The sequence below is a fragment of the Eschrichtius robustus genome, chromosome 10 (assembly GCF_028021215.1).
Source record: "Eschrichtius robustus isolate mEscRob2 chromosome 10, mEscRob2.pri, whole genome shotgun sequence".
NCBI lineage: Eukaryota > Metazoa > Chordata > Mammalia > Artiodactyla > Eschrichtiidae > Eschrichtius > Eschrichtius robustus.
The window spans coordinates 5,298,348-5,314,804 of NC_090833.1; the positions used below are offsets into that span (position 1 = coordinate 5,298,348).

Sequence of the window (16,457 nt, forward strand, 5' to 3'; positions counted from 1 at the left end):
GTTCCACAAAAACCAACAAGGGAACCCGTTAAATGACTGAAGTCCAAGCTCTTTGAAGGAGGCAGACGCCCTGATTAATGGAACATACGAGCAGACTCTCACTCTCCTCTCATAAGCTGCACAGAAAACAGGAGAAGTCACCCAGGGGCCCAATTCCGGTTTGGGATTCCTGAAACCCAACGCGCCGCACTAGGGAACTCCTCTTCTGATGAGCATGAGGCACTACTGCCTTCAGCCCGAGCGCGTCCAGTACCAGTTTCAGTCCTGCTGAATGAGAACCTGCCAGACTGGGGCTTCCGAGTCTGTACTTTACACAGAGCCCCCAGCAGAGCGAGGACCGGCAGGGCAGGCTGTGGCCCAGGGTACCTCCCCGGGCTCTACCCTCCCAACAAGCCAACAGAACCAGCCAGGTCGCACTGGCTGTAATGTGACAAATTCAACCACATGGAAAACTTTTATTAACACCTTTCAAAATACAACTTTCCAATGTATAAAAATCTAAATAACTGTCCCTTTCCAACCCTCCCCTGCTGATGACCCAAGCCAAAGCGCTGTCCTACTCTGAGCCTGAAAGATAACAAATTCTTATGCCTACGCTTTGGTGCAAGGCAGTCCTTGTTTGTCAGCAACTGGCAAGGACATCACAGGCCTAAGAACTAAAATATGCCGAGACCTGAAGAACACTGCATTACAAGCACTTTAATGAGACCAAAGTCACGACCTCTAGGCCACCCTAGCAAACACTTGCCTGGTGGCATCGGGCAGTAGCAACATCTTCTCAACTCCTGGGTCTACCCAAGGGTTATGTGCACTGCGGCTCATAGACAGGGGCCAGGAGTGGTCACCCATGTCACCGTCACCTACTGGAGATAAAAGGTGTTTCTCAATCAACTGCCCACCTTGCTGCCAGAGTATAAGAAATTAGCCGTCGGACACACAGTGCCCAAGAGCCAAACTGAGAGAATGAGCAGAGGTGTTCCAAGGGCAGCACCCCTGTCATCAGCACCCCCTGGCATGCTTTCCACACCTGCCTCACAGCTACCTGTACTCTGAGGTGTTAATACCTCTCCTGAAACTCAGCTAATGCCTGCATAAGTGAGTTTCTTTCCCTCTACTCAGTCACGAAGTTGGCACCTTGAGGGGCCCCATACTCAACAGCAAAAAGGACGTGAAGAAAAGACACCGAGTTATGGCCTCAAAAAGGTGCTGGCCAGCACTCAACCTCTTCCCCCTGGGGAGGGCCCCAGTCCGAGGAGACCAGGGGAGACTGTCTGGGAGAAGCGTCTGCCTATCCGTATCCTATGCTGGATCCTTTTGGCAGCCGTCTTTGAAGACACATGCTGCTGGCTGATGGCAGGCTGTGCAGGTTTCTCAGAGCCACAGAAATGAGGAAACCTCTCTCCTTGGCTGTGACCTGAAAAAGCCCACATACGTTCTGTATGGAAACAGGCCAAACAGTTTAATAGCAGGGGTCGGGGGGGAACAACCAACACAAAATATAAAACAAAACAAGCAATCAAGCATTTCTGGAGTTTGGTTTCTGCTGTTTCTTTCGGGGTGTGTATTTCAATGAGAACGTCCAGTTCAAAGGACTGCTCCCGGGTTTCTCAGTGAAGGGGAGCTGAGAACGCAGCTGGTCACAGGAACAGAAAGGAACACCGACACCCATTCAGCTTCTCCAGCCACCAAAGCCCTGGACAGACCTGCAAGGAAGCGCCGGGAGAGGCAGATCAGCTCCTGCTCTGAGGAAGGGCTTCGGGGCTCGTGCCACTCCCTGTGTTCAAAGTTCAGGACCCTGAATTTTTAATGTCATGCAATTCTACACAGAATCACAGAGCGAGGATCAAAAAAATAAGACTTGGTAATCGGCCTGGAGCCCAGGAAGCTCCTGAGACACGAACAGCAAAATAAGCAAAAGCATCTCTCGAGTCCTGCCTTCCAGACTTTGCTCATCAGAAGGCACAATCTTCTCTCTGAGGCTCAGCCCCTGAGGAGAGGCCAAGCCGGGCACCTCCTGCCACGTGTCCGAGATCCGCAAGTCCACAGAACCCAAAGCCTGCTGCCAGACCACCATGCTGCTAGGACAAGCTTTTAAACCAGGAAAAATGGACACAAAACGTACAAACAGAGCAGAAACTAGTATTTTCACGTACCACACACTCTTCCATCCTTCGTTAATGACTCAAAATAACTGAAGATAGATACTTACGAGCTAGATGATCCAAAGCTAAATCCTGAAAAAGAGGAAAAGGGTGCAGTTAAAACACACACACACACACACACACACACACACACGGGACTTCCCGTGGCGCAGTGGTTAAGAATCCGCCTGACAATGCAGGAGACACGGGTTCGAGCCCTGGTCTGGGAAGATCCCACATGCCGCAGAGCAGCTAAGCCCGTGCGCCACAACTACTGAGCCTGCGCTCTAGAGCCCTCGAGCCACAACTACGGAGCCCGCGTGCTGCAACCACTGAAGCCCACACGCCTAGAGCCCGTGCTCCGCAACAAGAGAAGCCACCGCAACGAGAAGCCCATGCACCGCAACAAAGAGCAGCCCCTGCTCGCTGCAACTAGAGAAAGCCCGCGCAGCAACAAGGACCCAAAGACCCAACGCAACCAAAAAAAACCCCCCCCAAAAAAACCCCACCACACACTTGAAAGACAAAGGTGGTCTCTAGGCCGCATTCTTTCCCTCCCTCTGTCTCCCTCCTCCTGCACTGCCTGCAGGCCCAGGCGGGCAGGAAGTGCCGTGGTCTTCTGGGTATTTCAGGGTTCTTCCCTCCTCCCTGGCGGGCACTGGCAGAGGGTCCTGGGTAGGCGCCCTCTCGCTGCTGCACCGTGCCACACAGATCCATTGCGTCGGGAAAATATGTTTTTTCTACTTCTCCCATCCACTTGCTTCCTCTTCTTCTAGAGGCCAGAGCAGCAAGACACTCGGGTTCTAGGCCTGGCTCTGCGGCTCACCGTCTGGCCCTTTGGGCAAATTGGTTCCTTGGAGTTTTTGTGTCATTTGTAAAATAATAACGATGCCTAACTTCTGTGTCTAGTTAAGTGTGGTGCAAGGATAAAGGCAGAATGCACACACTGTACCATGTGAAGAAGCGGAGCGTCAAACAAAGGAAAGACATTTTGTAAAGTCTCTACGTCTTATTTCTATTTTTTTCTCTATCTTATGTTTTGAGTCTGATTCTTAAATCAAGGTTTAGTAGAACCTGATTTTTCAATCAAGGTTATTTTTTGGGGTCCTCAAATCTTGAGAGAAAACTCAAGTCAGCCATTTCTTCACTTGGTAAGAAACAGCACAGCGTTACAAATCTAATTAAAACCTAAAAAAGAACATTTTGTCTTTCAAGCACTTTTGGCTTTTAAAATACTACACTGAAGAGCCAGGTAAAACCACTCATTCTTTTCTTTGGGGCCGGGGGTGTCCAGGCATTTACTGAGGAGACGAAAGGAGGGGCCGCGGTGCGGGAAGGGGTCTGGCTGCCTACCTCCGCTGCCTGATCCGAAGGCAGAGAATCCCCCGCTCTGGGTCCCGAACGCAGACGGCTGTTGGGACAGCGATCCGAAAGTCGGGGCGTTCTGGCTGGCGAGGGTGCCGAAGGACGTGGTGTTGCTGCTGCCCCCAAACCTGGGTTCCGGTGAGAAATGAGGCTGCAGTTAAGCGTGGCCACGCGGCCACTCCGCTGCCCGACGGCCTCAGTCCCCCCTCCCGAGTCTCAGGATGTGAGACACACAGGATTCGAGGTGACGTGCTCGGTTTAAACTGGCAGCCTCTCAGAACAAACAGGCGGGAGCCCAGAGCCAACCTTCACCTCAGCCTCGGGAAGAAAAGCAAAGGGACGCCATATGAAATCCCCCTCGCCCAGTGTCTGAGTTCTCCACTGTCTGGTCCTACTCTAATCCCACTCCTGCCTCGGGTCTCTCGTGTACGCCTGTGGGAACTCCTCAGGCGTCAGTCGGGGTCAGATACAGTTTCCCGGCCAGGGACCTGAAAAAAGGTGACAGGCTCTTTCGGAGATTTCATACCAAAGCTGGTACTCAGCTCTGCTGGACGAAATGGAACCAGCCAGTCAGGATTTATGTGGGAGAGCCCCCAGCCAAGGCAGCATCCGATACTTTTTTTTTTTTACTAGTGAAGAAAATAGCTGGTTTCAAATAAATAAATAAAAACCTCAAGATTCCTAGTCAACCACGAACCTTCCACCAACTTTGCAGCATTATGCGCCGGGCGGTCACTGGCGAGAACAGTGTCCATCAGAACCTGCCAGAATACTGGCTTAAGTCGATCCCAACTCTCCTTTGAAAGCTTTTCTTAACTTTAAGCCTTGGGGTTTCCTGACTTACTGGGAGAAACTTAAAAGACCCATCGGTCTCTGCATGAAATCTAAGAAGCAATGCATCAACTTGCTCACTCTCCTTGAAATTCGCCAGCACTGCTGCACCAGCATCTTTCATGGAGAGGAAAGGGTATGAATAAGGAGTCCACTTGAGTTTATTTTCAAGATAAGGATGCTCTCACCTGGCCAACCCTCACCCCACGTACCCTGACAGCTCTCCCAAACAAGCCCCTGGCTCCACCCCCCAACTCTTTAGCTTTACACATCCTGAGCCAGCGCTGAGGACAAGGAGAGCGAGAGGCCGATAAGACGTTCCTCTCAGACACCCACACCTCCTCTGAAGGAGACACTTTGTACTCATCACCACATATATTTTACTGGGAATTTGTGGTGTGGTGAAGGCTATTTTTTCCATGGGGTTTTGGGAAGCAGACCGAGTTTCTGGGGCCCTTAAGAGCAAATCTCTGATATGGCATTTTCAAGTGAGGATATGCAGAAGGGAGTGAGAGCCGCCTTGAAAGCTGAGCAGTCATGGAGACTCTGAAACACGCACGGGGCCCAGGCAGTGCCTCAGGAAGCTGGCCCAGCGGACTGTGCACCGAAGACCCACTCCGGGCGTCTGGAGCGGAGCAGGGGACACAGGGAGTTGTTTGCTCAAGGACAATGGGTCTTCTGCGCAACAATCCCAAGAGGAAGGAATCTGATTAAAAACCATTCGTTTAGAGTTTACTAACAGAAGTCGCCATACAAGGGGCAATCGTGGCTGTGAAGCAGCCAAGGTGAGACTGTTTTTCTTCCTTTAACCAATCCTCTAGCTCCACCAGGAGAACAGGGGTCTGCCAGCCACTACTCCACGTATCAGGGGACAGCAACACAGCTGGTGTCCACCACGTACTGGACAGAGTCTGCCTTGGAAGACACGAACCTTCCCCTGGAGAGAACGGGAATCCTGGAGCGACTGGCTGGCTGATTTCGAGGGAGGGGCTTTCAGCTCAGTCGAGAGTAGGGGAAACAGAAGAACTTTCCTTTCAAAGCAGCAGTACTGGGCCCCAGTGCTTCTGCTGACCTGAGCCTGTGGGTTTGCCCAGGCCTCTCTGGGGGGCTTACCCGAATCCTCCCGCGCTGGCGGCCGCGGTACCCTCTCCGAACACTTTGCCTCCCGTCGAGCCCAGAGGGCTTGTAAAGGCTGGGGCTGAACCGAATGCTGGCACCCCTCCAAACCCAGGGGATCCCCCAAAAGTAGGAGGGCTGCCAAACACTGGAGCAGCACCGAAGCCACCTGAGCAAAACAGAGGCAAACAAACAGAAACGGGGAGGAAGACAGAAGGAGACAGAGAAGACAATGAGCAGTGAGAAACCAAATCACAAGAGGCAGGAGAAAGGGGAAGACACGTTAGAAACTCAATTCACACAACACCCTTTCTATCGGCAAAATAACAAACCCAAACCCAAACCCAACCCAACCCGCCACCCACTCCATTTCTAGCAGAGGGGCTTGGGGTCCACGTAGGAGAGCTCCTTCGAGTTCTAAGAATCCAGCAGACTCCGTGTTTGTCTGCGAGCTCCCTGGTCCCTCCCAGAGGCAGGCTGGACTCGTCGGCTCCAAGTCTCGCGAGATCCGACTGCCACCAAGAACCAACTCCATGCAGGGCAGACCCCCGCCCAGACCCTCTGCCACGTTTGGAGACTCCTCACCGAAAAGTCACGCTCAAAAGCGCCAATCCCTACCCAGCTGTCAAAGCGGTCAGAGTTTATTACTTATCATCACACAGGCAAGGCATCTCGCTTCACGGAAACACAAATTGTAAAATTAGAGGCTCACATCCCCTCTCAGGGAGAATCTGCGAGCCGGGTTACAGAGGAGACGGAGAGGCTGACGCTCGGCCAGGTGCTTTTTACTTATTTAGAGCCTGAGAGCTCTCACATCTCTCACAGGAGTCTTTCTCTCCCTGTACAGAAGAATTTTTTAAAAATGCTCTCTCTCTGCAGTCAGGAACTGCTCCTCGATAAAAAAGCGCGCCGTTTCTCGTCTGGAGGAAGGCTGCTGCATAAATGTGATAAGGCAATCAATCAGCCGGGAGGAGAGCCCCGAGTCCACGACCCCCTGGGCAGGCTCCCAGCGCTCTCACTCACGTGGACACAGGCCCGCAGGGGTGGCACGCACGCAGGTGACCGCACAGGAAGGGCCAGGCGTGCCCAGGCCACCTCCCCTGATTGGTGGATGCCCGTCGGGCGGGAAGACAGAAGGTCCTTCCCTAACTGTTCCTTCCGCTCCTGAGGAGGGTTCCCAAACCCCAAGATACTGCACACGTCACTCTAGGCTATTAGCAGAGACACTTGCTGAGTATCTATTGAGCAGAACAGAGCAAAACGGTACAAGACGTGTGCTCTAAAGGGCAGTATTTCTTACAGTGACTATCGGCCCAGGGGCTACAGGCTGAAGGGAGGAGCGGTGGCCCAGGCAGAGCCAGGAGGCGATTTGCCCAGGGAGACGGGGACCTCATTCTCGTCCCTTCAGAAAGTGAATCCCGTTGACAGAGGGATCACTCAGGCCTTCTTACTATGAGCGTAATCACCGCACAAGCTTCGGCCGCCTGCAACAGGAAAGATCCACTGCTGGACACGAAAAGCTGTCAGCTGAACGCCTTAGTCAGCTGCTACTTTGTGGTTCAATCGTTTGCTTATTTACCATGAACAGCAGAAGCACAACTGAGAAGGTGCTTTCTGTGCGGGCTCACGTTTGGGTTTACATTCTGTATTTTAAAACCTTGAGTGAAATTCCAAGCCACGATAATGGAGACTGCTGGGTTACAAATATAACAGACTGGAAAAAAAAAAAAGTGCTAAAAAACCCTTGCAGTTGAATTATTCAAGACTGATCACAGATCTGGTTACACTTTCTTCCTGGACACACAGGCCTTTATCTAGTGCCTTGTACTCAACAGTGTTCAGAGTTCTTGGTGGAAGGTGAGTGAAAAATGAGAAGTCACAATGATACAGAAAGTACACTGGACAGGGAGGGGAGGAGATTAAGCACATACACACACACACACACACACACACACACACACACACACACACACACACACACACACAATGCCCCCAAAACAACGAATCCATGTCACAGCTACGTGAAACAGAAGACAGTGGTCACTTGGGCTTTATTTCTGGAGACAGGCAACTCACTCCTGATGCTAGGGGGTTCCAATTTTATTAGATGCTTTTATTTTTTCTCCTCCAGAAGAGACAGAAATTTAGTAGCACTCAAGGATAATAAGATTTCTGATTTACTGAGGGCCCGCCACGTGCCAGGTGCTGTACACCAGTTTGTTTCAACCCTCCCAACAAACCCGGGACTCCCTACTTCACAGGTGAGGACCCCGAGGCTCAGAGAACATGTCTCTCATCTACGCTGAGCCAGCTGGCGAGCCGTAGAGCTGGGGTTGGAACAGGGCTGAGTGACTCACAAGACTACCCATCCCCTCACCACTACGTGCCACGCTGCCCCCTGCCACTGCCGCCAAATCCGGCAACTCCACTGACAGAGCAGTGGGGTGACCCCAGTGGACTGGGGGGTGTCAGTCTGTCCCACTTCCTGTCCTCTCCTCAAACGATCTCCAGTGCTATTATTTTCTACTGCAACCGTACTCAAGGGAGGATGGGCACTTTTGGGATTTCAGAGACCCATCCAAACCATCAATCTAAAAATCCCTCGACACCTCAATCTAGGTGGTTTCATGGGGCAAGTAATCAAATAGGAAAAATATTCTGAAACGTGGGAGGACACATTTTCTCTCAGACTGCAAAAATAAAAGGGGCAAATTCTCAGATCAACTGGGACATGATCCCAGGATAAGGAACAACATAGAAGGTAAACACAAGAATCGAAGAAAACATGATCAGGTTCCTGAAAAAGTAAATTTAAAAGTCTTGATGATTAATAAACTAAAATTTCCTAGTCAAATAATATTTGCCTTGTCAAGCAGGACCAAAACCTTAGTAGCCCTTTCATTTTTAAATCATTCACTGCAGGGAAGGGTGGCGGCAGAATAAAGCTGTGATGCTCATTTCTAGTCCATTTTAAATTCTAGGAAGGAGTATAAAAAAACGAGCACTCATAGACTAACCCAGCCCAGGCACGGGTCTGAGTAAAGGTGCACAGTGCATTCAGAAACCACAGCAATTCCGGTTCTAAAAGGTGGGATTCCAGGTACTAATTCGGGGCAGTTCTGCTCCTCAGTCAGAGCCACCCAGGCATCTGCTCCTCGGGTAGGGTCCTTCCTCTGCAATCCCCCCATAAATTCAGAGTATCCCATACACACAAGGGAGAAGTATCCTGCCCGCTCACCTGTGGGGGATTTGCTTTAAAGAACTGCTTTCTCAGCAAATATCCTTCCCCTTTGCCCCCTGCCTTAAAAAAATCTTTTCACACAATTTTCCACACAACAAGGGCAGGTATGCACAGATCCCCTCTGTAGATCTCAGAGACAGAAATAGGATAGAGGGGCAGCTGACAGAGGTGAACTACGGTTTTGCAGGTAAACATACATTGTTCTTTAAAATTTTTGATTATAAGTGTAATAATACATGATTGTAAGAAGCCACACAGTTTATAAATGTATACTTTAAAAGTAATGCTGGGATAAAAACTAGTACTGTAATGTTCTTTATTCCTGACTACATGGGTATATTCCAACTGCGAAAATTAATTGAGCTGCATAGTTATGATATGTGGATACTGTATATGTACAGGAGTACCAATACATTTATGTATGTTACACTCAAAAGTAAAAAAAAAAAAGTGATTTGGGAAGGAGGACAAATGATATAGACATGAGAAATTAAATAAATAATCTGTCTTGCCCATCACAGGTAATGGGCATCCAAGCAAATCTGACTTAGGATGCTTTCTTGTTTATATTTCAGTTATCATGGTCTTATATGTTCCCTCACTTTGGTTGTTAAATGCAACTAAATATTTACAATGCTTTCTTCCCTAAGAAAACATGAAGTTCTCTTCAGGGCTGCATGCTATGCATTCTGTGCTTTTTTAACATGTCTCAGGAGACCTAGAACAGTGTCAGGAACGTAGTAGATGCTCAATAATTAGAAAATGAATTTGGGGGAAAAGATCCCTTCATCCATACTCCATACTCTTCCCTGAGAACACCCCAGAGAGCTCTCCTTCCAGAGGTCTATGCACTGTTAAATACGCATCTAACAATAACCGCAGCTAACAGGCATAGGAGTACCTGTTTTACTTGGAGTGGAAAACCCAAAGCCTTGGGAGGCCACACTTCCTCCTCCAGCGCTAAAGGTGCCAGCAGGTTTCTGGTCTCCAAATGATGAGCTGGCAAATCCGCCGAACGTCTTGGCTCCACTGTTTCCAAAAAGGTTAGAGGTATCTGAAGAGATGAAGAACACGTGTGAGGGAGGTCAGAGGGAGAAAAATGTCCTTATCTACTTCTCCGAGCAGAGAAGGAAGGAACCTCACTAGGTGTCTGGGGAGAAGGGAATGACAGAGAAGTCGAGGATCCAAGGTCGCTGAGTGGCAGTGAGACAGAAACCTCCTTTGATTTGCAAGCATCTCGACGACAAGTTTTTAATCATTCTGGTGCTCAGGCTCAGGATTTCCTGGCACGATTCTACAGGCACAGAACAACGGGGCCGCAACAGGTCCCAGTGAAGAGGCTCTTCTGCAGAAAGGTACCTGCGTGCCCACAGGTATCACAGGTATGTCCCAACACAGGGCCAACCCCGCAGCCGCACACGAGACCATTTGCTTCTGAAGAACAGGGCTGGTTTTCATGGATCTCCTCGTATGAAGACCAACTTCAAATTTTGTCAAACTAGAGAAAACAAAGAGCGAATCCAAACCGAGCGCGGTGGCTTCCAGCGTTCTGCTTTTACAGTCTAGCTGGGCATGCTTGCCGCTGCCCGACCTGCGCGGAGAACGGCAGACGAAATAGGAAAAACCCTGCTGCTCCCACCTCTGATCTGACAGGAGCTAGGCATGCTCTGAAGAATGTAAGGGGCCAGCAAGACTTCCAGTCTGATTTCCTCTTTCTAAGAGGTTCAGTTAAGCCCTTGACCTTTCAGATGCTTATCTAGTGGGTCGCTCCCGCAGCTACACACTGAACCAGCTCCAAGACTTAAAAGGAAAAACGGAAATGAGGGACTTTCCTGGTGGTCCAGTGGTTAAGAATCCGCCTTCCAATGCAGGGGACGTAGGTTCGATCCCTGGTCGGGGAACGAAGATCCCACATGCCGCGGGGCAACTAAGCCCGTGCGCTGCCAACTACCGAGCCCGCACACTCTAGAGCCTGCGAGCCACAACTAGAGAGCCTGTGTGCTGCAACTACTGAGCCCACGTGCCACAACTAAAGAGCCCATGTGCTGCAACTGCCGAGCCCGTGCACTGCAACTAGAGAGAAGCCCGTGTGCCGCAACAAACGACCCCACATGCTGCAACGAAGATCCAGCGTGCTGCAACTAAACCCCATTGGAGCCACACAAATTAATTAATCAAAAAAAAAAAAAAAAAAAAAAAGGAAGTGAACTACTAAAAACCAAGATGGGTGAGAAGTCTTTTGTTACAAGAAATGCGAATCTGACAGGCAACGTATAAATAGCCAAAGTCATATATACAGAAGTGCTTGGAGAGAGTACAGACAGCACACTAAATAACAGGAATTTTTCTTTAACCCTTTTCCGGGGGGAGAGGGGAGGGATAACTCACATTTCCCCACCATGTTTGGATGCGTGTTTTATTAAAATGAGTTTGCACCCACAGTAAGGCAGCAAGAAGCTCTGCTGAAATGGGATCAGTGCCCAAAGCCACAGGCACGGACAGGAGGCTGAAATGACACGCTCCGGGTGGCAATGGGGCATTGACTCCACGTCACCAAGCGAGGCCTACAAACACCTGCCCAGGCCAGTCTTCCCCCAAGCCCGTCAGGCGCTCACAGAGAAGGTGACGGAAAGGAGAAGGGCGGAGGGCGAATAACTCTGCAAGTTGAGCCGTCTGAAGAGGTGGCCCACCACTAGCCCGTCAGCGCCAGGGTCTCTCATCTCGCTCTGCTGCCAATGCCACCCCAGTGTGAGATGCAACTCCGTTACTACTTCCGCTTGCAATGCTCTTGATCTGCAGGCCAAGAAGTGAGGAGCCTCGCCTCAGGGACACAGCCACCTCAAATTTCTAGGCACCGATAACACAGAGCCTCAGACCACCACAGGGTCACTTGCTCTGTAAAACTACTGCTGACAGTTTGGGAGCCTGGTTGTGAGTAGGTCAGGCACTGAGAGCAGGAGTGGTTAACAAATTCCTTTTCACCACCTTCATATACGGTCGCACGGGACTATATACCCCCCCCCCCCCCCCGTAGAGTCTGCAAAATGCCCTCTTGAGCAGTCTGATCCTTCCCTTAGTGAGCCGGCTGAAGGTTACATCAGATTCCTCCAATGGCAGTACAAAAACAGGCTTCTCAGCCATTCCTTTTATTTGGTATTTCAAGAACAGAGGACTGCAATTTTCTGACTTTGCTAGTGCTAACAAGGCAAAAATTCCAAATAGCAAACAAATTCAAGTACAAGATTAGAGGCTAGATCTCCTCTTGGAGAAATCAGAAATACAGAGATGAGATGAAATGATTTTACTGGAACAGTGTTGGAAGACAAACTCTAGAGAAGTCAGAGAACATTTAGAAGTCTTCGGGCTTCTTTATCCCTTTATCTCTTTAAGACTCCTTTGTCTTTAAGATGTTCACAGATATGACAGTGGAATAAATGAGTTGTGCAGTCAGCCCTGGCTTCGAAAACCTAATAACTGTGGGGCAAGGACTTAACCTTCCCGAGTCCCAGTTTCCTCATACATATAATGGGACAGCCACTGTGCCCAGGCAAGGCTGCTGGGAAGATTGAATGAATTAATGTATGGAAAGCCCCTAGTCAGGCATAAGGTAGGTCCTAGAAAATAGGACTTCCCCTCCCTGTTTAACTTTCCTCCTGCCAATCATGTTTCCTATCCCAATCGAGTTCAATATAATAAAACAGAGCAGGTCAGCTGTAGAAAGTTAAACCCTTTTCATTTTGCAAAGATCACTAGAATCAAGCCATTCAAGTTGTAACAGTTGTCATTTGTAGTCTCAAAAGGAGCTCTGCATGTTGAAACGTTTTAGGACTTATTTAAGCTGCTCTGAAATGAAGTGGCATTAAATGATGGGATGTCTGCTTCTCTCTGTCTCTATGGCCAACAATGTGCTTCTCAGTTTTCTCCTAGTGGCTCCAAAATAACAGTCTCTAGCTCTTGAAAATATGGTATCTTGGTTGTTGGAACGATATTTCACTGTGGAAGAGACTTCTTCACTTGTGAACTAGCCAGTAGGAAAGCTTGTCTCTGCAGAGCCATCGGATGACCTCCACTGGGGGTTCCAAGAACGGCTCACACTGGCATCCGCTTTGGGCTTCCCCCCACTGGTGCAACGTGGATCCTCCATGGCCTTTTATTTGGCAAAAACACCAGCAAAATCCAACATCAGGGTCTGACCCAATTTAAATTTAATGATACTTGATATAAATTGGACATAAACAACATCACAGAGACCAGATCCCACGTCATTCTGCAGGTCTAAAGTCACTAGACGAGAATTCAACACACACTGAGAAGGCGGTTCTCAGGAAGCCCTCGTCCAGGATACCTTCCCAAGACATTCTCTTAAAGAACAGTAGTAGAAGGAGCCTTGTGGGACCAAAAATTCTCATCAAATGACTCCTTCATCCTCATACAAACATGTCTTTCAAGCCCCTGTGCAGAAAGAATGTGCTGAGAATTGTTCTCACCAGTGTCTTTAGGACAAGACTCAAGGAGGCAACAGGGCCTTACAGGTAGCAATTCACAGGACCCCCAGGGGTTAACTGTGTCTGTGGTAGAGTCTCGGGGAAGAGAGAGAGAAGAAACCTTTCTAGTGTGAGCTTCTGGATACAGAACACGCCAACTCCAAGCACCAGTGTTCCTAGCTTGTCTTTCTCGATCAATGCATAGCTCCAATTACTTCTCAGGCCTAAAGAGGGCAGCTCCAGGACCAGGGAGCCTGGGGCCTAAACATCACCAAGGGAACTGCTGGCCGCCCAATCTGTGCTCAGATATCTATCTGCAGGGGAGCCCGTTCGATGCCACGCGGAGTGATCACAAGGGCTGTCAGACGAGGCGCATGGGGAGGCGTTCCATTCCGTGGTGAGGCCGGAAGACCTCAGAAGGCAGCACGGTGGACCAGAGCTCTGCACACACGCCAGGATGAGACCCTCCTTATGCCACTTAACGGCTGTCACCACTGGAAGCCCACATTCCCACTCTGAACCTACTTCCTTATGGGTTAAATGGGGACGGCCACATCTGAAAATACTGTTGTATTTCAGGGGTGAAAGGTGATTAGACCGCACACACTGAACAACTGGCGCACAGCAGGTGATCAGTAAAGATGAGTTCCCTTCTGCTGACGGCTCGTGAAAGAACAGAGCATAAGGGCTGCAGGATTCCAGGGAAGGAGAGATCACTGTGCATCCTCGTGACCTTTCGGCCACGCTGCACAGAGGAAGACGTACATTCATCCTGAAAGGAACGGTAGGTTCAGAGGAGCGGGGCGTGGGGAGCAGTGTGAACCCCGGCACTGAAGCAGGGAGAAGAGAGGGGGGTGTGTGTGCGCGCAGGCGCGCAGGCGAAGGAATTCAAAGTCAGAAAAGTGTGTCAGGGCTCATGGAGGGCCCTGCATTATAGCCTAAGGAGCTGGTCTGGACTTTGTTCTATAGTTAGTGGGACATTGCTAAAGCGTTCTGAGTAGGGAGAGTGGCAAAATAAAAGAGTTTTAAGACATTCAATTTGGAACAGATTTCCAGACCACAGTGTAGGAGACAGCAGGCAGAGAGGGGAGTCTGGAGACTCCTGTGATAACCTGGATGACAATGGGGACACACCCCACAGTGACAGGGAGAAAGGAGAAGGAAAGAGCAGGGAAGGAACTGTTCGGCAGGCAGGAAAGGAGCCAGGAGCCCATCCACACAGGGCAGGAAACAGTGCTGCTCAGAGGGTCACACGCCGCAGGGCCGCCCGAGGGGCAAGAGGCCGCCCCTGTGACCTGCAGAAAACATTCTCAGTACTGTGGCGAGGCCAGTGTCCTCCCCAGGGGCCTTCCAGCTCCTTCTCCACTGTTCCTTCCTCTCATCCTGCACTTGGTCCTCAGGGCTACAGAAGCTCTTGTCCGTTTCACTAGCAAATCACGCAGTTAGTTTTAAAAACCAAAATAATGCTAAATCTTTCCTGCATACTTTCAAATTCACTTAAACTTCCCTTAAGTGTGAAAGTAAACTGCTGGTTTACAACAGCTGACGTTTAGGAGATGAAGACCCGCAGGTGTCTGGTATCAAGAACAGATATATGTTTATTTTAAACCAGAATTAAAGAATTAGAAACAATGGTGTGCCTATGAACAACAGGTCGGGGCCGGGCGGGGGGTGTCTGTCCCCGATCTGTAGCACTGTCCAGTTACTATGGTGCAAATAACTACTCCCTGATGTCACTGAACAGGGAGCTGGGGAGAAATGTGCAAGCTGGCTCTCCTGAGCCGGTGCAGGCCAGCTCCAGCCCATCACTGAGAGAAGGCCATTTTCTGCCAGGTAAGAGCCATGGCATTAAAGGTGAATCTGACAGGAGGAAAGGATTTTTTACAAGGATATGACATACCCACGTTCTAACAAAATAGGCTAGTAACACAATCTTGCAGACAATAATCTACCTATGGGACAAACCCACATTTCTCACTAGCATGTTTTATCAAATGCCTGTTCTGTGCTAGACGCTGTGTTTGGCACCTTATGTATGATCTAGCTGAGTTCTAGGTCTGCCACTTTCTGGCTTTGTAACTAAAAATCACCTAACCGTTCTGGGCTTGTTTCTTTATTGGAAAAGGGAGACTGACACCCAAGGATCACGTTTTCAAAGTACGTGCTATGGAGCCCTGCAGTTGTGTGCTGATAGCTGGGGAAAAGATGGGGAAACCACCCAGGAGTATCGCTGGCTCTTGGCCCCTGCTTCCGAATACCCTGTTTTTCTCTGTTTTATGTATCAGGATTCTGCGTAAGAGTTCATCTGCAGAAACGGCTTCCGAAAACTGTTACTAGACTTGACTTCTCAGATCCCTCCATTCTAGGGTTCTAAATTCCTCCTAGCAGAACACAAATTTCTGATTATATAATTTCGCAAGTTTAAAGCTATGTGTGTCTTCACTATAATCTCACCTCATATATTACTAGATGAACAGTGACATCAAAATAACTGATCTGTGACTCCAGGAGTCTCAGCAAAGAGTTTTGCTTTTTAACTACATGAGCCTTAATATCAAGGAAACATCTGTCCTGTCTATGGAACATGAGCTCTCGCATTAAGATCGCGTATAGCACAACAGATGAGAGAAGCTTCTGGTAGAGCGTATTACACAAGAGAAGCTAAGATGAAGGTGACAGGTGCCCGACTTCCCATCTCAGTCTCCACTGGCAGCAGGATATATTTTTTTAGAAGATTTAAACAAACAAATTTCTTTCATTTCCAACCATGAACAGACAGATCAACAAGGAATTAGCTGGAGAAGAAAGTGCCAGCAGAAAGATACAGCTTCATCTGAAAATAAGACAAAAATGTAAGAGATGAGAAATAATGACGGCTTCAACTTTTGTGTGACATTTCTCTACAGGAGCTGAATGTTAAAGCAAATTCAAAGAGAGTCCAACACAAATGAAAATCCAGATGCTCCTCCGAGCACACCCAGCTTGTTCTGCTGCTCTCTTTTACGCCTGTCTGCCTGCATTCATTTCAAGTCATTTCAATCCTAAGAAACAGAGCAATTTGGGCCTTGGGAGAGAAGAGGGGAGTAGCTCAATACACAGATCCTCTCTCCCTGCAGCTCTGATGTCTTTCCATGATTATATAGGCCATCTCATTAGAAAACCAAAAATAAAAAACAAAATCAAAACAGATCACACTGCTTTGGGGTAGATATTTTAAATGGGCCTTCTAGACCTTTCCTTTCTATACTTGTCACTGAAGCTTTGATAACACCACGAGGA

General features: G+C 49.1%; 1 protein-coding gene across 5 annotated transcripts in view; it reads right to left on the bottom strand.

Moving 5' to 3' along the window:
- Window positions 1-447: 447 nt before the first annotated feature.
- NUP214 (nucleoporin 214) overlaps window positions 448-16,457 on the bottom strand; it is a 100,336-nt gene continuing 84,326 nt past the window's right edge. For 3 of the 5 annotated variants that reach the window (XM_068551872.1, XM_068551873.1, XM_068551871.1), the window contains exons 32-35: window positions 9,596-9,748; window positions 5,451-5,622; window positions 3,495-3,634; window positions 448-1,703 (exon numbers count right to left, since the gene is read on the bottom strand). In XM_068551872.1, the coding sequence (XP_068407973.1) occupies window positions 1,585-1,703; window positions 3,495-3,634; window positions 5,451-5,622; window positions 9,596-9,748 (584 nt within the window). In that variant the 3' untranslated portion in view covers window positions 448-1,584. Of the gene's footprint in view, window positions 1,704-2,209; window positions 2,235-3,494; window positions 3,635-5,450; window positions 5,623-9,595; window positions 9,749-16,457 lie in introns of all 5 variants that reach the window. The other 2 variants (XM_068551875.1, XM_068551874.1) reach the window with 1 other exon arrangement.